Here is a 23,891-nt window from a genome sequence, read left to right on the forward strand (position 1 = left end):
TATAGTAGAGATAAAGGTATTTAAAAGAAAATTTTGAATATATTTATACAAAAAATAGTAATCTTTTATGAAATATGATTATTATGAGATTATGAGGCTAAAATTAACTACTAATTTAGCTTCAACGCTTATTTTTGAAGTAAAAAAAAAAATCATGATTATATTTTTAAATCCTATACATTTGTAACTAATGCCTGTAATTAGCTTGTATATATATAGAGTAAAACGAGATGCTCGTAGCTTGGCTTCTATGGCTTCCGTCTCCTCCCCTCGAGTACCTAATTCGCAATCGTATCCCAGCGCAGCGAGGCTTTCGGATTCCCTTTGCTTCCCTCAGTACACCGCTTCTCTCAAATGTAATTTCTTCGTCTCGTTTCTCTCTTCGTTTTTATTTTCGCATGCCCTAGTTTGATCTACCTCGTTAGGTTATTTCGCTTGAAGCAACATAGAAGCATCTACCAGGAGATGATCAATTTTCGAGGTTTTTTGGGGGAACTGAGTGGTCCAACAAAGTTCTGAAACGATGCGTAACGAATTAGATTGGTGAATATTATAAATACCGGGGGATTGGGAATTGTGATAATGATAAAGAGATGAGAAGGGAAGAATTTAAAGCGATTATGGATTGAGAGATGCTCCTTGAACCCATTTTTTTCTGAAAACCTAAATGGCATGAAATCTAAAAAAAAAAAATATTATAGAGTAGTATGTAAAAGAAATAATGGATACGATTGTGTGCGTTTTGGTAGGTTTTGCAAATGTGGGTATGGATAATTAGGGTTAATTTATGGACTTACGCTAAATTGGGGGTGCTTATCCGAAAGGGGTTTTTATTGATATATCACCATAAACTTCTACATTTGCTAGTATACGATTTGATTCATTATAATTACTGGTGTACCATCTTATTTTCTTAAAGTTTTCTAATACACCTTCCTAGTTATATGATTTTAAGCTAATATAATATTCCGTTTAATGCATTTAGGAAACTATAAATTTATTTGGAAGTCATATGCATTTCTCTTTTTTACTTTAGATAAAAAGATAAATCAATCCTAACGGATGGAATTAAGTTACTTCTTTTATGAGAAGTTTACACAAAATATTAATCACAAAATTAAAATGGCAAAAATATATTTGATTGTTTTGATTTACTGCAAATAAATTGTTAATGTAAAATAACATGATTGATTTTATATTACTGATTTTATAGCATAGAATGATGATACAGAAGGAAATCCACTAATGTTTTGGCTCCATTTTAAATTAATATTAGCTGTAATGTTATACATAGGAACATTCATAAATTGTATGCTTGTGTTTAATTTTGACTTATTTTGTGAAACTTCATTGTTAAAATGTAGTTGCATAGAAGTTACTTCTAGCGGAGCTTATAAACACTTAATTGTTATTATTATTATTTTTCAGGAAAACCTCCCAAAATTTTTTTCCTTAGATACAACAATGGTTGTTAGTTGTGACTAGGTTCTAGTTAATCATGTCTTGTTTATGTTCTATTAAAATATTGAAAATTTTGAAAGTATTGTTTTCCTTTTATATTATTTTCAACCTGCTAAAGATACTGGAGAGATACAGAAAATGCAACCACGGGAAACCAGAGATAAATAAAATATCAAGAGAGACATTGTATTATACTCTTTTCAATGAAGTCTCAAATTCATTTCCAAGCCACACAACATAAAAGGCAATCGCATTATGGAGAAGACAAAATTTTTGTGTTCATAAATGAAATTGGCATTTGATTTCCACAAATCATTCTCACAACAAGACAATTCAATGAGCTGTCAACAAAACATGCATCAATCTTTAAATAAGATATAAATATTGCTAAACTCTCTCAACCTTCTTTGAGCACAAACATTTTTAGAACTATACTACTTTTTAATGATTGGAGCTGCCATAACTTCCATCTGACTTTAAAATGGATCAAGTTGTGATGATTCATTATATGTTGATGTTGCAGATGCATGATCCACTTAGTTTAACCTAACGACGTCAAGAACAACATCAACATCAAGCCTTTATCCCAATCATAACATGAATCCTTTAATACATTTGGTTAACCTGATAAAAAGGGCAAAAAAATTGTTATATGTAAATTGACATGTGTAAGCAATTATAAACAATGAATAATTAACTCAGTTATGTCTAGTTAACATGCATTCTTCTTTAGATACTCCAACTCTCCCCCTTGAACCTGCAAGACATCTCTCCCTTCAAGTTCTACTACCCCTCATTCTAGAATCTCTGCTCCTCCTTCTTCTAGTAGTTTTATAGTTTCATTCTCTAATTCCACGCCTCTAAGGCTACATTAAGTTGGTTGTTGTGATGTGCTTTCTAGAATAATTGGAAGTATTCTGGTGATAACCAAATTCATGACTCCTTTTCCATTGATCCCTACTTGGAAGGGTGGAGTTTATACCTATCTTTTTTCTTCTACTATTGCATGGAGGCATATTTCTTGTGCAAATCATATGGGTATCATACACTCCAGATTGTAAACTCTAAACATGCCAATCTGGATAAATTTTTTTAATAATTTTAAATATGTGCACAAGGCAAATGGATGTTCTGAATTAGGCAACAATTCCTTTAAGACCTTTGCCAATTATTTCTCCATGCCAGACTTTAAAAACTGATGCAATGAACATCCTACGCAATGCCTTGATTAGGTGCTCTATGAATCCTCCCCATGCAATCATAGGCTTAGACCTTCATATTTGTATGGTTAGCTTCATAGGCTTAGACCTTCCCACTTTTGTTTTTTGTCTTGGGAAGGCAGATAGTATTTCCATACTTGCTATGTACTTTTACTTCTTTTAATCAATGCAAATGCAACTTTCAAGAATCCTCCCCATGCCAAATATGATTCCAACTCAACACTATAAAATACACTTACAATACATCATTAGTGCCATCTAGTGTTGTAGCAGATATTTACATCCCAAGATATTTTCCCTTATGTGTATGAGGCAGATGCGATGTTCTGAATTAGACAAGAATTCCTTCACTAACCTTGCCAATTATTTCTTCATGTTCGACTTAAAAATTTATGCAATGTACATTCCCACTCAATGCCTCAATTACTTCTATGAATCATCCAATGTCATTTACGTTTCCAACTCAAACTTTATAAATGCTACTTATGATAAACCATTTGTGCTTTCGAGTGTTGTAGCAGATATTTACATACCAAGATATTTTCCTAAAAATGAAGTTCATCATGGACAATAAGCGTCCGGCATCCCAATTTAAACCTATCTACTTATGCCCTAAAACTCTCAAAGGACCTCTCAAATGCCTTGTCCCTTACATTGTATGTGCAGATTATATATCTACCTACATTTTTAACCATTAGTTCCTTTGTCAAAGATCCACCTATAATTTTTTTCGGGAGAGCTAAATAATTGATCCCTTACAACTTCCCTAGATTGCCATGCTTTTCTATAAGACATTAAGAAGCTATCTATATCTTCTGTACTCTTCCCAATCATAACAGTTGCAATCTCAGGATATTTGACAGGCATCTATGTCTTCTGCACTCTACCCAAGCATAACAGTTGCAATCTCAGGATAATGCTTGACAGGCATCTGCTTATGTATGATGAAAATCATATCCACTTCTGAAATTTAAACACTGGTAGTTTACATGCTTAGAGGCTGAGCCTTGAAGTAGTTTTTTTGTTGCCCTTACTATGATATGAAGCTCACATGTTATCTGTAAGCACTTTCTATGTTAACGTTGAGATTAGACCTCAATATGAACTCTTAGTGTGATTGGCAACAGCTGGAATCTTTTTTATTTGCCATGCCCTTTTAATATCCTTTTCTTACACACTTATATATAATTACTTTATATAAGCATAAGCTATCAATCATTCTCTAAGTAGTTGGGTGAACCTTTGGTTGATGTTAATAATTTCATTTTAAGTCTTTTTTTTTTATATTTAGAAACAGTAATATTAGAGAATGCAAAATTTTATCTTAAGGATCTTCTTCCCCTTCCAAAATAATGACTGTTTAGATGGGAAAGGATGAAGCGGCATAATCATGGAAATTAGATATGATAGAGTGCAAAACTAGTAACCTAAATTTTAAACTACCTATGCCCAATATGACAAATCGCCCTTAGGTAAAGCTTCTTAACTAACTGTTATATTAAATATCAAATTTTCATATCATATATGTACTCCATATTCAGTAGAGCATATAAGAAATCAAATAAGCATGGATCATAAGAAAGTTAAAGTTTTATTTAATGAAAAGATGTTAGATGTGAAAATGCTGTCCAGACATGATGTTATTATTACGTCATCCAATTTTGTTTATTAAGAATGTATTTTAGATATCTGAAAAATATCTACAAAGGATCCATGAAAGAATGAATCTAGAAAAAATATATAGAGAATATGTGCATGATTACCTATCTATTGTGTATACAATGGTTTCCGTTTGATTCTAGAACATTGCACTGTACAGATTTCGAAGCTTCTTTAAAATATCTGAATTTATATTTTCATGTGAGTTTTCAGGTCTGGAAGTTAATTACCAAGATAAAAGCAAATGTCAATTGCTATTTGATGATTACAAAGAATGCAAGAAGAAGGAGGTTTAATACTCTTTTCCATGTCATTATTTAAAATATTCAATATTCTTCATCAATTCATGTTGTTTACAATTTTTTACTCTAAATTATATATTCATTTTGAGAGATGGTCACTAGACTATTTATGAAGGTCTTTTTTAGTCTCATATTATATAATGTATCTAATTTAATCTTTTGACTTTTCAAATTTGATCTATATTAGTCTCTTGAATCATTAAATCTGGTAAAAAATAATCCAATAGAGGAGCTATTTTATATCACATTTGATGAGTCAAAGGAATAAATTAAACACATTAACTAGATGGGACTAAATTGTCTCCGCACAAATAGTTTAGAGATCATTTTGACAAATTTCTCAATTTATTTCTATTTTGTAGAAAGATTTTGTACGGTTGAGTTCTTATATGTGGTATATAATATTGATTTGATTAAAACAGACATTACAACATTTTACAATTTTTCTATTCAATGTTAGTTCATGGAAGTAATCAGATTAAAAGACATTTACGTAACTATTATTAAAACTCTCTAAAAAAATGGTTGAGTAAATGTCTATCTTATGATCCTGAAATTGAACAACATTATAGAGAAATCCGAACTAAGGGATGGGTAGGCCTCAAAAAAGATGCACTTAATGATAGTTAGCTGAGATGAATAGAATTCACTTGGGTGATTAAAGAGAGATTTTTTATTCAGAATCATCTTGAAAGATTTTCCTATTTTTAACTCCTTGAAAATTGTTAGGAGATCACATAAAGATAAAAAATCTGCTTGGACGCTCAGAGAATTAAGAACAAAAGCACCTATTTATACGAAAATTATAAATTGAACTTGTTTCGAGGGAGATTCTCTTTATTTGATGAAGAAATCTGTCTTTATGATGGGGAAATTTGATGGGCAAAGATTATTAAAGGCAAACACTACTTTACTTTGCAAACCAACTCTCATAATCATTTTTTTTTTGGAATCTTGATCCACCTCCATCAACTTCGAAGCCCAATTATGGAAGGATCTTCTCCCCTAGGTTAAATTTCGTTAGGTTCAGGACGAAGTGGCTTTCTTTAAGAAAGTTGAGCATCTGTGTGTGTATCGAGATGTTCTTAAAATGTTATGCTGTAGATGAGTATGCCATTGAGGTAGCGATTACAAACCCCTCCATGAATGATCTTAAAATATTATCCATTATACACTTTTGTATGGCCGACACACTGCATAGAGCCATAGACTGAATGACATCATGGCCTATTCAATCAGTCCTTGTTTAATCTTGTATGAGGTTTAACATGTCTCCTCTTCATGAACTTGAACCCGATGGCAGCCTAATTTCAGGTCCAACTTTGTAAAGACATTAGTGTGCTTTAGCTGGTTTAGCAAGTTGTATACTATGGGAAGTGAGTACCAATTATGTATTGTGATATCGTTGATGGCATGGTAATCTACACACATTCAACATCTATCATCTTTCTTTGGTGCACATTATGAATTCTTCCTCCGACAACTCAAGCACTTGCTTCTTTATCTCTTCATTATCTATCATGGAGTTTCTATACATCGCTATATTAGGCAGAGCTTAGTTCAAGAGAAGTTTGATCTTTTTCCCTATAACTCTTCATGTAGTCAATCCTCTTGGATCTCAAAAAGCTCTTGGTAGTCGTCTACTAGCTGTTGATAGCCAATTTCCGATGATCATCAGTTGACGAGCCGGGGAATAAGTGGAGAGACTTCTACGTGGAACCCGATAGTGAGCTCATCATCATTATGATACCCGACTGCTAGTAATTGATGCCCAATGCCATCAGATTAGATATCCTGGAATAGCCCAAGTAGCCAGCTTGGGTAGTGAATTCGGTCACTCACTTCACTCGGCATAAGAGGAAGTTTTCATTTGAACCAACTATCGAACTGGCCAACTAGCGCCTTTGAAGAAAGGGGGAATTTCTTAACTTTCCCAGTGGTAAAAGAAAGAAAAGCAGTTACAATTTTGGCTACTAGTTGTTGAGTGTTAGGCTCAATGCTTTCTCTATTTCTCCCTCTTAGCTCTTCATAGATTCGTATTGGGCAAATTCCTTAACATTCTCATGTGGATGCTTGCATTGGTTGAAGACCAAAATAATGCTGGCAGCCTGACACATATTTATCATCCTTTTAAAATTGCCAATAGGGGTGTCAAAAATGGATTGTGGGTCGGGTTCGGGTCGAACCCAATATTGACCCGCTATTGACACGACCCGAACCTGACCCAATTTTGCAAATGGTTGAGAAATCCCAACCCGGACCCGACCCGCTAAAAACTCGGGTCAACCCGACCTGACTCTGCTGACCCAAATGTGAGCAAGCACGGGTAGGGTGCAAGCCTGCGTAGGATGCAAGCATGAGTGCGGTTGTGTGGGCAAGGCAGGTGGGCTGCATAAGAGGCAGGCGAGCGTGGGAGGGGCGAGGCAGCTAGGTAGGCAAGCACCAATGTGGGCTAGGCAAGCGAGCTCGGGCGCGGGTGAGGCAGGCTGGTCACGGGCGAGGCAGACGAGCTCGAGCAGGTGCGAGGCAACCAGGTAGGCGAGCGCAAGTGCGGGTTGGAGTCGCAGGGCGGGGTTCTGTGCTATGCAGGATGGGAATGAGGCTTTTTTTTTTGTTTTCTGGTTATATAGAGACCTATACCGAAGATTTGCACTTTGGTATGATAGTAAGGTTTAGAACGATGTTAGGTGGTTTTGTGTAAACAATAGTAAAAGGAGCTTTACCTCCATCTGAATCTACTTAATGTCCCATCATCAAATCCATCAGCTATTGAAGGAGTGCAACTGAACTAAACTAGTCATTATAGGTTTCTTCTTGTGATGTTGACATTCGAGTATTCTTTTGTCTTCTTATTAAAGTATGTATAGTTAAGTAAGGTTCTCCTATCTTGAATAATACAATAGGCCTATGCGGCGAGCTTTTCATCAAACTATTCATGATCAACCTTAAAATTGATATTCCTTTTTTTTTATCTTCTCCTAAATTATCATTTTGCACTAAATTCTGTTAGTATGGCTGACTTATTGAACTTGATATCCCTATTTTATTAAGAAATCAGATTTCTAGGCATTAGTATTCCAAAGCCTATATCCCTTCACTCAGTCTAAATACCTAAGAATTATGCACTTCCTAGTTTCAGGTTTAGATTACTCTCTTTAACATGAGTATAAGTAGGACAATCAAAGCCCTTAGAACTAAAGAATCAGCATGATGACCTGACCACACCTCTGAAGGAGTCCTCAACTCAATACTGGCATCTAGAGATCTATTCATCAAGTAGCTTTTATAATTTGTTTAAAAGTCTCTACTTAAATGAGCTTAGTATAAAATATATTTAGATGGTGTCTTATTCGTTCATGTTATCACCCCATTATACTAAGATATACTACTTAAAAGTCTTGTGCCTGGTAATTCTTTCATTCTAAAGTCCTTAAACTCACTGGAACAAAATTCAAAAGTATTGTCAATATTTAATCTTTTGATCTTCTTTCATGTCTACTCAATTTGAACCTTCCAATTTTTAAATATTTAAATACAGCTCTCATTTGTTTGAACATATAAATCCCATACCTTACTTGAGGAATAATCTGTGACGGTGTGCGTTTGATTTAATACTTATAGGGCCCTATATGTTATAATGAACGAAGTTCAAAGTACTTTTGATTTGATGAACTCTAATTCCCAAAGCACAACGCTTATAGAATTACATTCTATATATTTCGCCATCACTCAGAACAATAGACCCAATAATTCTAAAACTTGTACTCTTATTAATGATTTGATTGCCCAAAGTCACAATCCCCCCACTAGATCTATTACTACTAAAATTATATTCTATATATTCAATTTTAGATCTACTAAAACGAAAACCTTTAGACTCTAAGGTTGACCTCCATAGTTCAAGTTTACCTTCAACTTCCTGAATATTATTAGTAAAAACATACACTAGGTTACAACCTCTTGCAAATGTCTATTGAGAACATCCATGACTAAAACAAAAAGATAAGGGCTTAAGGCTGATCCTTGATGTAATCCAACTGAAATAGGAAAATACTTTGTCAAACCACCTTTTGTGTTTGAACACAAGTAACAGCTCCTGCATACATATCCTTTATGACTTGAATATAAAATTATTAATCATGTTCTTTTGTAGCACTCTCCATAACACTTCTCTTGAAACTTTATCATATGCTTTCTCTAAATCAATAAATAAATATCAGTAAATATCATATGTAGATCAATAGATTGAAAACTACTTCTGATCAAAATTGAATTAGGATATCCTCACTCAAATTATTCCCTTCCCGCTGCTGTACTCTAATCCTCACCTCTTAGAACAATAAATCAGTCATAAATAATTAATTTTCAAACTTTTGTGTGTTTCACTTTATTGTCTAATCTTATTTCCTTTACCGCTCTAATTCCTTGTGCTATTCAATAACTGCATTAGTGGGTTAACCATCCTGTCAATCCTCACAGAGGGAGGCTCGGCTTGAGCGCAATCGACACAGATCCTTCTTCCAGTAAAGGTAAGGAATTCAGATCTCTAAATAATCATTCTTTGAGAAAATCGAAAATTTTCATTTCAGATTTTTTAACTTTCAAGCCTTTTGGTTCTGGTCCAGGTCACCATGAAGAACTAATACCGTAATTCTCACCTTCAGCCCCTTTTAAATGGGGATTTTTTTATTTGATCGATAGAACTTGTGGTGTCTGTTTCCCTATGTTTTGATTCAAAATTAATATTTGATAACAACTAAGCAGAGAAATGAGTGATATGATAATATAATTGAAAATTTTCTCTTAAGCATCGCTAAGCCCAAAGAAGTTGGAAAACTTCAAATTAAACATTATTGATCTCTCTTCAATACTTGAAAAAATTTCTCTACAAGCATTTATTCATCTTGTTTGATATTTCCATATTTTTATTCATCTTGTTTGCTTCACTTAGCCAAGTATGAATGATATATGTAATAAACGAATTCATTTAATAAGTAAGATTTGTAGTCATGAAGTTGGGTAGGCTACCCACCGATGCTTAGTTCAGTTGGTGGGTGTGCTCGGGTGGGAACCCCCCATTCCGAGTTCGATTCCCTTGAGCGGCAGTCGCCCCTTCAGTGGGGGCCATCAAGCGCCGGCTGCAGGTTAAAAATTGGCGTGGGTGGCCCGGTAGGTCGGCCGGGGTTTACGGACCGCCAAGCGTCCTGGCGAAGTCAGGGTGGCAGCGGACGGTTCCTCTTCATCAAAAAAAAAAAAAAGTTGGGTAGGCTAAGATCAATGAAAATTTAAGAAGTTTTGTTGGCTTGGGAGAGAGCTAAATAATGAAGGACAGTGCTGCTTTTATTCCACCTTTGTTGTAAAAGAGTGATCAGTTCTAATTATCTCTCTTTCCTTGATGTGTATATATATGATGCCTTTCATTTTTTTGATCATGGAATCCCATATACCATATACAAGATGAAGCAACTTTTAACATGTCTTCTATTGGCTTTGTACAAGCAATTATATAGTCTACTTTTTTCCACCACAAAGCATCAAATATTTTCTCCTTCACAAATTTGACCTTGTAAAATTTCGTTTGGAATAATTTTCTTACTGTTTGTTATAGAAAAAAATATAAAATTTTAAAATTACTATAGAAAACAGCTTTTAAGCTAAAAATATTTCACAAGTATCACACATATTAGTATGTAATAAGAATTTTTTTTAACCCTCCTGAGAGTAGAGAGTGAGTTATTACGAGGCAGGAGAGGGTTAAATTCAATAACTTGACAACAACTTCCAAGATTTGATTGCTTTCTTAATTTTTATGTATGATTTATAAATTATAATGCTGTGTCCGCGCCGTACCCGTATCCTGTATTTTTAAGAATTAACGTGTCCCGTATCCATATCGTGTCGTATCCGTGTCGCCGTATCCGTATCGGTGCAACATAGCTAAACTCTCTCAACCTTCATTGAGCACAACCATTTTTAGAACTATACTACTTTTTAACGGTTGGAGCTGCCATAAATTCCATCTGACTTTAAAATGGATCAAGTTGTGATGTGTCCTTATATGTTGATGTTGCAGATGCAAGATCCACTTAGTTTAACCTAATGACAACAAGAACAACATCAACATCAAGCCTTTATCCCAATCATAAAATGAATCCTTTAATAAATTTGGTTTAACCTGATAAAAAGGGCAAAATTGTTATATGTAAATTAACATGTGTAAGCAATTATAAACAATGAATAATTAACTTAGTTATATCTAGTTAACATGCATTCTTCTTTAGATACTCCAACTCTCCCTCTTGAACCTGCAAGGCATCTCTCCCTACAACTTCTACTACCCTTCAATCCCTCATTCTAGAACCTCTGCTCCTTCTACTTCTAGTAGTTTTACCGCCTCATTCTCTAATTCCACACTCTAAGGCTACATTAAATTGTTCGTTGTGATGTGCTTTCTAGAATAATTGGATTTTGGAAGTATTCTGGTGATAACCAAATTCATGATTCCTTTTTCCGTTGATCCTTACTTGGAAGGGTGGAGATTATACCCATCTTTTTTCTTCTACTATTGCATGGAGCCCTATTTCTCATGCACATCATATGGGCATCATGCACTCCAGATTGTAAACTCTAGGTATGCTAATCTGGATTTTTTTTAAAAAAATATTTTTATAATTTTAAATATGTGCACGAGGCAAATAAATGTTCTGAATTAGGCAACAATTCCCTTAAGACCTTTGCCAATTATTTCTCCGTGTCAGACTTAAAAAGCTGATGCAATGGACATTCTACGCAATGCCTTGATTAGGTGCTCTATGAATCCTCCCCATGCCAAATATGATTCCAACTCAACACCATAAAATCCACTTACAATACATCATTAGTGCCATCTAGTGTTGTAGCAGATATTTACATCCCAAGATATTTTTTCTAATTTGAGATCTCTTAGATTTAGTTGTTCTTTTGAGCTCCAGCGGCGTCCAGAGATTTGAGAGAGATTGATCCTCCTCTAGAATAGAGGATCAATTGTATCTTGCTATTTTCCTTTACCCTTTCATCAAATTATACAAATCATCTACTGTTCTTGTGGTTTTGTGCGGATTTTTGTGGAGAACTCTCTCGCTGTTTTTAGGAAACACTTGATATCTACAAGTGTTTCCTACCACTTCCCCTTCCAAAATAATGACTGTTTAGATGGAAAAGGATGAAGCGGCATAAGCATGGAAATTAGAGATGATAGAGTGCAAAACTAGTACATTTGTGCAACACTAGTACCCTAAATTTTAAACTACCTATGCCCAAGGTAAAGCTTCTTAACTAACTGTTATGTTTAATATCAAATTTTCATATCATATATATACTCCATATTCAGTAGAGCATATAAGAAATCAAATAAGCATGGAGTCATAAGAAAGTTAAAGTTTTAATTAATGAAAATATATAAGATGTGAAACTGCTGTCCATACATTATGTTATTATTACGTCATCCAATTTTGTTTATTAAGAATGTATTTTAGATGTCTGAAAAATATCTACAAAGGATCCATGAAAGAATGAATCTAGAAAAAACATATAAATAATATGTGAATGATTTATCTATCTATTGTGTATACAATGGTTTCCATTTGATTCTAGAACATTGCACTGTACAGATTTCGTTGCTTCTTTAAAATATCTAAATTTATATTTTCATGTGAGTTTTCAGGTCTGGAAGTTAACTACCAAGATAAAAGCAAATGTCAATTGCTATTTGATGATTACAAAGAATGCAAGAAGAAGGAGGTTTAATACTCTTTTCCTTGACATTATTTAGAATATTCAATATTCTTCATCAATTCATATTGTTTACAATTTTTACTCTAAATCATATATTCATTTTGAAAGAAAAGACAAAATAGTCCCTAGACTATTTATGTAGGTCTTTTTTAGTCTCATATTATATAATGTATCTTATTTAATCCTTTGACTTTTCAAATTTTATCTATATTAGTCTCTTGAATCCTTAAATCTGATAAAAAATAATCCAATAGAGGAGTGTCAAAGGAATAAATTAAACACGTTAACTTGATGGGTCTAAATTGTCTCCACACAAATAGTTTAGAGATCATTTTGACAATTTTCTCCATTTATTTCTATTTTGTAGAAAGATTTTGTAAGGTTGAGTTCTTATATGTAGCATGTAATATTGATTTGCTTGCTACGCAAGACATTACAACATTTTACAATTTTTCTATTTAATGTAAGTTCATGGAAGTAATCAGATTAAAAGACATTTACTTAACTATTAGTAAAACTTTAAAAAAATTGTTGAGTAAATGTCTATCTTATGATCCTTAAATTGAACAACATAATAAAGAAATCCGAACTAAGAGATGGGTAGGCCTCAAAAAAGATGCACTTAATGATAGTTAGCTGAGCTGAATAGAATTGTCACTTGGGTGATTTAAGAGAGATTTTTTATTCAGAATCATCTTGAAAGATTTTTCTATTTTTAACTCCTTGAAAATTGTTAGGAGATCACATAAAGATAAAAAATTAGCTTGGATGCTCATAGGATTAAGAACAAAAGCACCTATTGATACAAAAATTATAAATTGAACTTGTTTGGAGGGAGATTCTCTTTATTTGATGAAGAAATCTGTCTTTATGATGTGGAAATTTGGTGGTTAGAGATTTTTAAAGGCAAGCACTACTTTACTTTCCAAACCAACTCTCATGATCAAATTGTTTTGGAATCTTGATCCACCTCCATCAACTTCGAAGCCCAATTATGGAAGGATCTTCTCCCCTAGGTCAAATTTCATTAGGTTCAGGACGAGGTGGCTTTCTTTAAGAAAGTTGAACATTTTTATGTGTGTTTGAGATGTTCTTTCTATGTTATGCTGTGGATGAGTATGCCATCGAGGTAGCAATTACAAATCCCTCCATGAATGATCTTAAAATATTATCCATTATACACTTTTGTATCGCTGACACACCATAGACTGAATGACATCATGGCCTATTCAATCAGTCCTTGTTTAATCTTGTATGAGGTTTAACATATCTCCTCTTCATGAACTTGGACCCGATGGCAGCCTAATTTCAGGTCCAATTTTGTAAAGTCATTAGTGTGCTTTTGCTGGTTTAGCAAGTTGTATACTATGGGAAGTGAGTACCAATTATGTATTGTGATGTCGTTGATTGCATGGTAATCTACACACATTCAACATTTACCATAATTCTTTGGTGCCATCACGATCAACCATTCTAATGGTTAGCTTCTTGACATTATGAATTCTTCCTCCGACAACTCAAGCACTTGCTTTTTAATCTCTTCCTATGTTGCACGGATACGCCTATTTACGAGGCATGCTGTATCGGACACGTGTCAGATACGGATACGCCTCCGATACGGCACGGATACGGCTTTGCCGTGTCCAATTAAAATATTATTTAAATTTGATCGGACACGCGTATCAGATACGCGTATTCTATTAAAAAAAAATAGAGCTGCAATTTTTCTTATTCATTTCGGCTATCCGCTCGATATCCCTATTCATTTATGCAGCTTAAACATTTCGGTGAGCTATGTTTTTCGTTTCCGCAAAAGTGTTCGTCTTCTTCGTTATAGTCGAAGGAGTGGCTCGACGACGCGAGCATAGAAGCTGACAAGAATACAAGATCATCCTTCGTCGACAAAGAGGCTCGACGACGCGAGCATTAAAGTCGACAGAATCCTTCGTCGACGGAGCGGCTTGACAACACGAACAGTGAAGGTGATGTGAGCATTGAAGGTTCATTTTCTTCGTTCTTCGTTTTCTTAAGCGTAGGCTCGATACCAGAACTCGGTATCGATTGGTACTCGGTAGCGCTCGGTACTCGGTATCGCTCGGTACTGCTCGGTACTGAGCGATACTAGAATTCAGTACTGCTCGGTACTCGGTACCGCTCGATACTGCTCGGTACTCGGTACCGACCGATACTAGAACTCTGTACCGCTCAGTACCGGAACTCGGTATTGCTCGGTACAGAGGGGTACCGAATGGTACCAAGCAGTGTCGAGAAGGTAGAGAAAACTTTAAAGCAACTCTTAAAAAGCAGATCGAACCCCGCCAAGGAGGCAGCGCCCCCTTGGACCCCCGGCATAGACGCAATATATCTATACTTTTAATTAAAAATTTTCATGTTTTAAATTCATGTGAATTAATTTTTGTCGTTCCTTAATAGGATAATGAGCTCTAGTGGTGTAGGAATTGGGTTTATTGATAGTCCATCAGAGACCAATATTGAAGATAACAAACCTCTGTGTGGTTATGTGACAAAAATAAGTAAAATGACAGAATAGGGTGGCAATATTGCATTCAAATGTAATTTTGGTAATGCTACATACAAAGGATCATATTATAGAGTGAAAGCTCATTTGTTGAAGATTAGTGATCATGAAATTAAAGTATGCCCGAATATAAGCTTATCACAAATGGCTGAATTACAAAAAAAAAATTAGTGAAGCTGAGCAAATGAGTAAAAAAGAGCTTCCAAAACATATTCATGGAGCTTCAGCACCTCTACTTCAAACAATCGCCATAAAATTGCTTGGCCAAGTTTCATCCTCATCTTATTGTGAAAGAAATTGGAGCACATACTCGTTCATCCAATCAATGAAGAGAAATAAAATTACTTCACAAAGGGCTGAAGATTTAGTTTATATGTATACAAACCTTCGACTTCTCTCAAGGAAAACTTCAACTTATATGGAAGGAGACAACTGGATGTGGGATGTTGCTGGAGATGGGTTTGAATCTCTTTAGGACATGGGAATATTAGAAATTGCTAATCTTTCACTTGATTAGCCTGAATTGGAAGCTATGATATTTATTAAAGATGATATAGAAATTCAAAGACAAACTATTGAAGAAGCTAAGCCTATCATTCCTTCTATTGAATAGTTGAAACTTTCATCTGCTGGACAATTTATGTTTTTATTTTTGTTGTTGTACTAAACATTTAAATATTTAATGCTTACTTTTATTTTGATATTATAAGATACAATGCTACAAATGATGTTGCTTTCATTTTTTTTGTCATTTCAATTATTATGCTTTGATTAATTTGTTATTTTTATGTATGATTTATATATTATAATTCCGTATCTGCGTCGTATCCGTATCCTATATTTTTAAGAATTGTCGTGTGCCGTATTCGTATCGTGTTGTATCCGTGTCGCCATATCCGTATCTGTGCAACATAAATCTCTTCATTATCTATCATTGAGTTTCTATACATCGCTATATTAGGCAGAGCTGAGTTCAAGAGAAGTTTGATCTTTTTCTCTATAAATCTTTATGTAGTCAATCCTCTTGGATCTCAAAAAGCTCTTGGTAGTCCTTTAATAGCGGTTGCAATTTTGGCTACTAGCTGTTGAGTGTTAGGGTCAATGCTTTCTCTATTTCTCCCTCTCATATTTTCATAGATTCGTCTTGGGCAAATTCCTTAACATTCTCATGAGGCTGCTTGCATTGGTTGAAGACCAAAACAATGCTGGCAGCCTGACACATATTTATCATCCTTTTAAAATTGCCAATAGGGGTGTAAAAAACGGATTGTAGGTCGGGTTCGGGTCGAACTCAATATTGACCCGCTATTGTTTGACACGACTCGAACCCGTACCCAATTTTGCAAACGGGTCAGAAATCCCAACCTGGACCCAACCCGCTAAAAATCTAGGTCAACCCGACCTGACACGGCTGACCCCTATGTGAGCAAGCACGGGTAGGGTGCAAGCCTGCGCAGGATGCAAGCATGAGTGCGGTTGTGCGGGCAAGGCAGGTGGGCTGCAGGAGAGGCAGGCGAGCGCGAGAGGGGCGAGGCAACCAGGCAGGTGAGCACCGATGTGGGCTAGGCAAGCGAGCGAGGCAGGCTGGTCACAGGCGAGGCAGGCAAGCTTGGGCTAGGCAGATGAGCTCGCGGGTGCAAGGCAACCAAGTAGGCGAGCGCGAGTGCGGGTTGGAGTCGCGGGGCGGGGTTCTGTGCTGTGCAGGATGGGAATGAGGCTCTTTTTGTCTTGTTTTCTGGTTATATAGAGACCTATATTGAAGATTTGCACTTTGGTATGATAGTAAGGTCTAGAGTGATGTTAGGTGGTTTTGTGTAAACAATAGTAAAAGGAGTTTTACCTCCATCTGAATCTACTTACTTAATGTCCCATCATCAAATCCATCAGCTATTGAAGGAGTGCAACTTAACTGACCTAGTCATTATAGGTTTCTCCTTGTGATGTTGACATTCGAGTATTCTTTTGTCTTCTTATTAAAGTATCTATAGTTAAGAAAGGTTCTCCTATCTTTAATAATACAATAGGCCTATGCGGCAAGCTTTTCATCAAACTTTTCATGATCAACCTTAAAATTGATATTCCTTTATTTTTTATCTTCTCCTAAATTATCATTTTGCACTAAATTCTGTTAGTATGGCTGGCTTATTGAACTTGATATACCTATTGATTAAGAAATCAGATTTCTAGGCATTAGTATTCCAAAACCTATATCCCTTCACTCAGTCAAAATACCTAAGAATTATGCACTTCCTAGTTTAAGATTTAGATTACTCTCTTTAACATGAGTATAAGTAGGACAATCAAAGCCCTTAGAACTAAAGAATCAGCATGATGACCTGACCACACCTCTGAAGGAGTCCTCAACTCAATATTGGCATCTAGAGATCTATTCATCAAGTAGCTTGCAATATTTATAATTTGTTTAAAGTCTCTACTTAAATGAGCTTAGTATAAAATATATTTAGATAGTGTCTTATTCATTCATGTTATCACCCCATTATACTAAGATATACTACTTAAAAGTCTTGTGCCTGGCAATTCTTTCATTCTAAAAGTCCGTAAACTCACAGGAACAAAATTCGAAACTATTGTCAATATTTAATCTTTTGATCTTCTTTCATGTCTACTCAATTTGAACCTTCCAATTTTTAAATATTTAAATACAGCTCTCATTTGTTTGAACATATAAATCCCATACCTTACTTGAGGAATAATCTGTGACGGTGTGCGTTTGATTTAATACTTATAGGGCCCTATATGTTATAATGAATGAAGTTCAAAGTATTTTTGATTTGATGAACTCTAATTCCCAAAGCACAACGCTTATAAAATTTCGAAGCTCTGGACCTTTGACCATAAAGCAAGCCTCTATTACTCTGATAAGCCCAGTTTTGACAGATGCCCAAGTCTCATATTCATAATCTAATGAAATCATCTGAGAAAGAAACTAATATTGCATCTCTAATTATGCTGCTCTAGAGGAAGTAAAGATTGCCAAGTTCTTAGCTTTCATCCAAATCAGGATACACCAAAAAGCATTAATAAATACTTTACTTTCAACAATGTACTTGCACTTTCAGTTAAACATCCCATAAAGAAACTGTTTCTCTTCGAAGTTGGCAAATGCTTGACATCTCCTAAACCCTCACAGCTTAGTCATGTGTTTGAATGGAAATTGTGCTCATCCTAACAATCTTAGAGGTCATGTTATTGTCTGTAAGCACTTTTGCCCAAATTATAAGAAGAAAATCAGTCTCTTTGTGAGTTAACATGATGGAACATCTTGACTAAAAAATTCAATCTTCTATAGAAGTACAATAGCTTGTGGCTGCCAAAACTGGAATAACTCCATCTTGATGCTACTTAGGGCTTTACTTTCCTTTCTAATAAACTCTTTTCCAATAACTTGCAGTCTTTGTTGGCACCTATGCTTCTTGCAATAACGAGGTTGTACATTTTTTTTGGACATTGATTTTGATTTCTCTCTTGCCGCCAAGTGGCACCACTAAATTATGGTTATGGCCAAAGTCGTATGCTCCCCAATGACATCAAATCCTTGAGATATGAATCAATAGGATATAATCGATAGGGCACAAAGCTCTCTGTTAGCTAAGGTGGATTCAAATTTGTGTCCCTAGATAAATATTCACCCAAGTCTATAAGGTACCCTTGGATGACGCAACCCATGGCTGCTGATAAGGATTCTTTTGTCAGGTTGGGTTGACTACATCCTCTGACTAAGTAGACCAAGGATGGCTGCCAATAAGGATCCTTTTGTCAGGTTGGGTTGACTATCTCCTCTGACTAAGTAGACCAAGGAACACGATGGACCGGGACGACGGAACCATGGGATTTGATCGGGCCCATCATCCATTCCCCCACCATTCGCTTTAAGTGCAATATGGTGAAATTCCAATTTTAGATATCAAACTTTCAAATACCAAAACCCATGCTGCTACTATATGCCAGATACCACGTATCTCTGTGTATTTGATCGACTACTAGCCTTAATCGAAAGTTCTCTCGCGTTATCGGAAGGAGTAATTAACTATAGGGGCTTGCGCCTATAGGAAACCAGAATTCAGATCATATAGTCCTCGCAAAATGAGGGCGTCCTCGCAGAATAGTGTCTTATTTCAAACCCAATCTCCCTTCCCAAATTTTCCCCCGGAACTTGATCCGTTAAAACTCCTTGCTAAAAGCAAAATAGTGCAGATGGCGCGGGGAGGCGGGCACGAATTTTCGGAGCCCACATGGAGCTACTTCAACTTTTTCACGTATGTGCTCATTTCGTATCCTGTCTCTAAGAGTAAAGCCACTCATCCACCTGAGCATCCTCATCTCTGCAGCACTTAATATTATTATTATTATTTTCTTTTTAACACTAAACTTAATATTATGCTTCTCTCTTAATGGCCAACATTCCGCGCTATAAAACATTACAGGTCTCACCACTACCTTTTAGAATTTTCCCTTAAGTTTGAGTGGGACTTTTCTATCACACAACAAGCCCTATGCATTCCTCCACTTCAACCATCCAACTTGAATTGTACTAATAATATCCCCATCTATTTCACCATCACTCTAAATAATAGACTCGGGATATTTAAAACGTGTACTCTTATTAATGATTTGATTGCCCAAAATCACAATCTCCCACTAGATCTATTACTACTAAAATTACATTCTATATATTCAGTTTTAGATCTACTAAAATGAAAACCTTTAGACTCTAAGGTTGACCTCCATAGTTCAAGTTTACCTTCAACTTCCTGAATATTATTAGTAAAAACATACATGACTAAAACAAAAAGATAAGGGCTTAAGGCTGATCCTTGATGTAATCCAACTGAAATAGGAAAATACTTTGTCAAACCACCTTTTGTGTTTGAACACAAGTAACAGCTCCTGCATACATATCCTTTATGACTTGAATATAAAATTATTAATCATGTTCTTTTGTAGCACTCTCCATAACACTTCTCTTGAAACTTTATCATATGCTTTCTCTAAATCAATAAATAAATATCAGTAAATATCATATGTAGATCAATAGATTGAAAACTACTTCTGATCAAAATTGAATTAGGATATCCTCACTCAAATTATTCCCTTCCCGCTGCTGTACTCTAATCCTCACCTCTTAGAACAATAAATCAGTCATAAATAATTGATTTTCAACTTTTTGTGTGTTTCACTTTATTGTCTAATCTTATTTCCTTTACCGCTCTAATTCCTTGTGCTATTCAATAACTGCATTAGTGGGTTAACCATCCTGTCAATCCTCACAGAGGGAGGCTCGGCTTGAGCGCAATCGACACAGATCCTTCTTCCAGTAAAGGTAAGGAACTCAGATCTCTAATCATTCTTTGAGTAAATCGAAAATTTTCATTTCAGATTAACTTTCAAGCCTTTTGGTTCTGGTCCAGGTCACCATGAAGAACTAAAACCGTAATTGTCACCTTCAGCCCCTTTTAAATGGGGATTTTTTTATTTGATCGATAGAACTTGTGGTGTCTGTTTCCCTATGTTTGGATTCAAAATTAATATTTGATAACAACTAAGTAGAGAAATGAGTGATATGATAATATACTACTCTTAAGCATCTCTAAGCCCAAAGAAGTTGGAAAACTTCAAATTAATCATTATTGATCTCTCTTCAATACTTGAAAAAATTTCTCTACAAGCATTTATTCATCTTGTTTGATATTTTCATATTTTTATTCATCTTGTTTGCTTCACTTAGCCAAGTATGAATGATATATGTAATAAACGAATTCATTTAATAAGTAAGATTTATAGTCATGAAGTTGGGTAGGCTACCCACCGATGCTTAGCTCAGTTGGTGGGTGTGCTCGGGTGGGAACCCCCCATTCTGAGTTTGATTCCCTTGAGCGGCAGTCGCCCCTTCAGTGGGGGCCATCAAGTGCTGGCTGCAGGTTAAAAATTGGCGTGGGTGGCCCGGTAGGTCGGCCAGGGTTTACGGACCGCCAAGCGTCCTGGCAAAGTCAGGGTGGCAGCGGACGGTTCCTCTTCATAAAAAAAAAAAAAAAGTTGGGTAGGCTAAGATCAATGAAAATTTAAGAAGTTTTGTTGGCTTGGGAGAGAGCTAAATAATGAAGGACAGTGCTGCTTTTATTCCACCTTTGTTGTAAAAGAGTGATCAGTTCTAATTCTCTCTCTTTCCTTGATGTGTATATATATGATGCCTTTCATTTTTTTGATCGTGGAATCCCATATACCATATACAAGATGAAGCAACTTTTAACATGTCTTCTATTGGCTTTGTACAAGCAATTATATAGTCTACTTTTTTCCACCACAAAGCATCAAATATTTTCTCCTTCACAAATTTGACCTTGTAAAATTTCGTTTGGAATAATTTTCTTACTGTTTGTTATAGAAAAAATATAAAATTTTAAAATTATTATAAAAAACAGCTTTTAAGTTAAAAATATTTCACAAGTATCACACATATTAGTATGTAATAAGAATTTTTTTTAACCCTCCTGAGAGTGTAGAGAGTGAGTTATTATGAGGTTGGAGAGGATTAAATTCAATAACTTGACAACAACTTTCAAGATCACTATTTTTTTTTTTTTTGTGACAAGGAAGCACTGTCCATAGGCCAGTGAAAACTCCGGTCGACCTAGCATGCAATCCACACCAATTTATATGGGCTAACACTTAAGGCTTTCACTGCTTGCCAAGGGATTAGAACCAAGGACCTAGGCTTTGCCAGTCGACTCTTCACCACCCGGACAAGCAACGGTGGGTGAAGATCGCTATCATTCGAACTCATTGAGATCCACAAGAGTAGAGAGAGAGAGAGAGAGAGAGAGAGAGAGAGAGTGAGTGTGGTTAGACATCAACTCATTCTCTCTCTATCTTGAATTGATGAAAAAAGATTAATAAAGAGAAAAGGCCGCCAAGCATATTAGGGTTAGAACTTAGAACTTCTGCAAAAAAAAAAAAAGGTCTAAAAAAAAAAGGTCAATTGATAAAGATCTTAGAAGTTGTTGTCAAATTATTAAATTTAATCATCTCCTGTGCCTCATAATAATTCACTCTGTACAGTCTCAGGAGGGTAAAAAAAAAAAATCTTATTACAGACCAATATATGTGGTACTTGTGGAATATTTATTATTAAAATTTCTGTTATGTAATATTGAACAAGGGAAAATGTTCTTACTGAAGCAGATAATGTTACTAATGATGAGAGATTTAGAGGAATAGATGATACTTTGATTTTTCTAATGATTTATGTTTTTGTTGGTTGATTAATGGATTAGGCAATAACATACATGATTTTGTTTAATTGTGATCCAATTCCAAGCATGATTAAGTATGCTATTGATATTTTTTTTAGGTTTTTAAAGGGAAAATTTTGGGCCAGAATTTTCTCATTAAAGTTTGATTATGATGAATTTATTTGAGATAAGTGTATTTACATTTATTTTAATTCAATATAATAGTAAATTAATATAAAAAAATTCATGTTTGATCACCAATGTTTCAATCTTTTTTTTCTTTTTTTTTTTGAAGATAACAAAAAAAAAAGTTATAACCAAATAAAAATCACTAAAATTCGACCGAGTATTTAAATAAAAGAATTCCATGTAACATAAAGTTTGAAAGAGAGCTTAATAGGATTATATGTATATACTTATGAAATATTTTTCAGGGACAGTACAGAGCTTCATAGGATTAAATTTCAAATTGTCAAAGTCCAAGAACTTAGCCAGAACCAACACTTTCTAAATCACCCAATGTCATCATCTTCCTCTTCTCCGATGAATGGCAAACTCGACTACTACTACTTGCTCATCGGCTTCACACTTGTCTTCATTGCACTCCTCATCATCAGTGCCATCACAATGGGTTGTTGCACTTGGTTTCGATATCAATTCCTCTCAGTGCGTCGCTTGCTCATCCGCGAGCATAATGACTTGGAAATGCGGCGTTGGATTCCAACATTCAAATATCACAAGAAAGAAGCGGGGGTTGGGGAGGAGGAAGAGAAAGCTGCACCAGAATGTGTGATATGCCTATCACCATTTGATGAAGGAGAGGAGGTTAGCCAATTGCCATCATGCCGACATTTATTTCATGCAGGTTGTATTTACTTGTGGCTCCACAGAAATAATAATTGTCCAATTTGTCGTGCCATTGTTTTATTACATGCTATTAATATGTCAATGTAGTTTAGTTCTCTTAAGATAATTAATCTCATTCTACTAGAAGAAGATTGTGATAGCAATGCCTGAAGGTGTTGGAGAATTTATATGGATATATTGATATTTATGATTCCCCAAATTACATGAATGGCCATCAAGATGTTAGCGATGTAAAAACTGTATTTTTTTGTGAAAATGAGAAAGCATATTTAAAATTTTAGTCGAAACAAGAGTTTTTAAAAACAAGTAGAAACATATGTGCAGTACCAAACAATGAGATGAAAAATAATATATATTTGATTATTAATTTGAATAAATTAAATTTATTTTCATTTAATAATAATAATTAATATAATTATATATTATATTAGCAAAAAACTTATAAAGAAAAATACAATGAATATAAATATTTTTTTAATAATTATGATATACTTTGTAATAAATTTCAACTATAAATATAAAACACATGTTATAATATTTATATTACATCGAACCATTCCAATAATAATTAAAAAAATTCATAAGAAATATAATTTTTATTTCTCTTTCTTTTTTCTCTCTCTTCTATGGTTAATTAAGTTTCTTCACTTCTTTTTATCTTCTCTCACATCTCAAGAGAAGGAAGAACAAAAAACCACTATACTTCTAGCTGAAATATAGAGTAATAATATTCATGAAATTCTCAGTCTAACTGAGACGGTTTTTTGTCCCATAAAAATTAATAATTTGATGAAAAATAAATATCTACACACAAAAACTA

General features: G+C 34.8%; 1 protein-coding gene across 1 annotated transcript; it reads left to right on the forward strand.

Annotated features, from left to right (window-relative positions):
- The first annotated feature begins 205 nt into the window (after positions 1-205).
- On the forward strand, positions 206-23,172 carry LOC110096201 (RING-H2 finger protein ATL16-like). The gene is made up of 4 exons (XM_020822010.2): positions 206-356; positions 12,345-12,421; positions 20,246-20,295; positions 22,650-23,172. The coding sequence occupies exons 1-4, from the start codon at positions 231-233 to the stop codon at positions 23,156-23,158; spliced, it is 762 nt and encodes a 253-aa protein (XP_020677669.1). The 5' UTR covers positions 206-230; the 3' UTR covers positions 23,159-23,172.
- Positions 23,173-23,891: the final 719 nt, after the last annotated feature.

This window comes from Dendrobium catenatum, unplaced genomic scaffold (assembly GCF_001605985.2).
Source record: "Dendrobium catenatum unplaced genomic scaffold, ASM160598v2 fragScaff_scaffold_156, whole genome shotgun sequence".
NCBI lineage: Eukaryota > Viridiplantae > Streptophyta > Magnoliopsida > Asparagales > Orchidaceae > Dendrobium > Dendrobium catenatum.

Excerpts from the sequence above, each read along its gene's own strand:
- LOC110096201 (XM_020822010.2), top strand. The coding sequence starts at position 231 with ATGCTCGTAGCTTGGCTTCTATGGCTTCCGTCTCCTCCCCTCGAGTAC. Across the intron at positions 357-12,344 it reads GTACACCGCTTCTCTCAAAT|GTCTGGAAGTTAACTACCAA; the intron begins GTAATTTCTTCG and ends GTGAGTTTTCAG. Across the intron at positions 12,422-20,245 it reads AAGAATGCAAGAAGAAGGAG|AGGGAGGCTCGGCTTGAGCG; the intron begins GTTTAATACTCT and ends CAATCCTCACAG.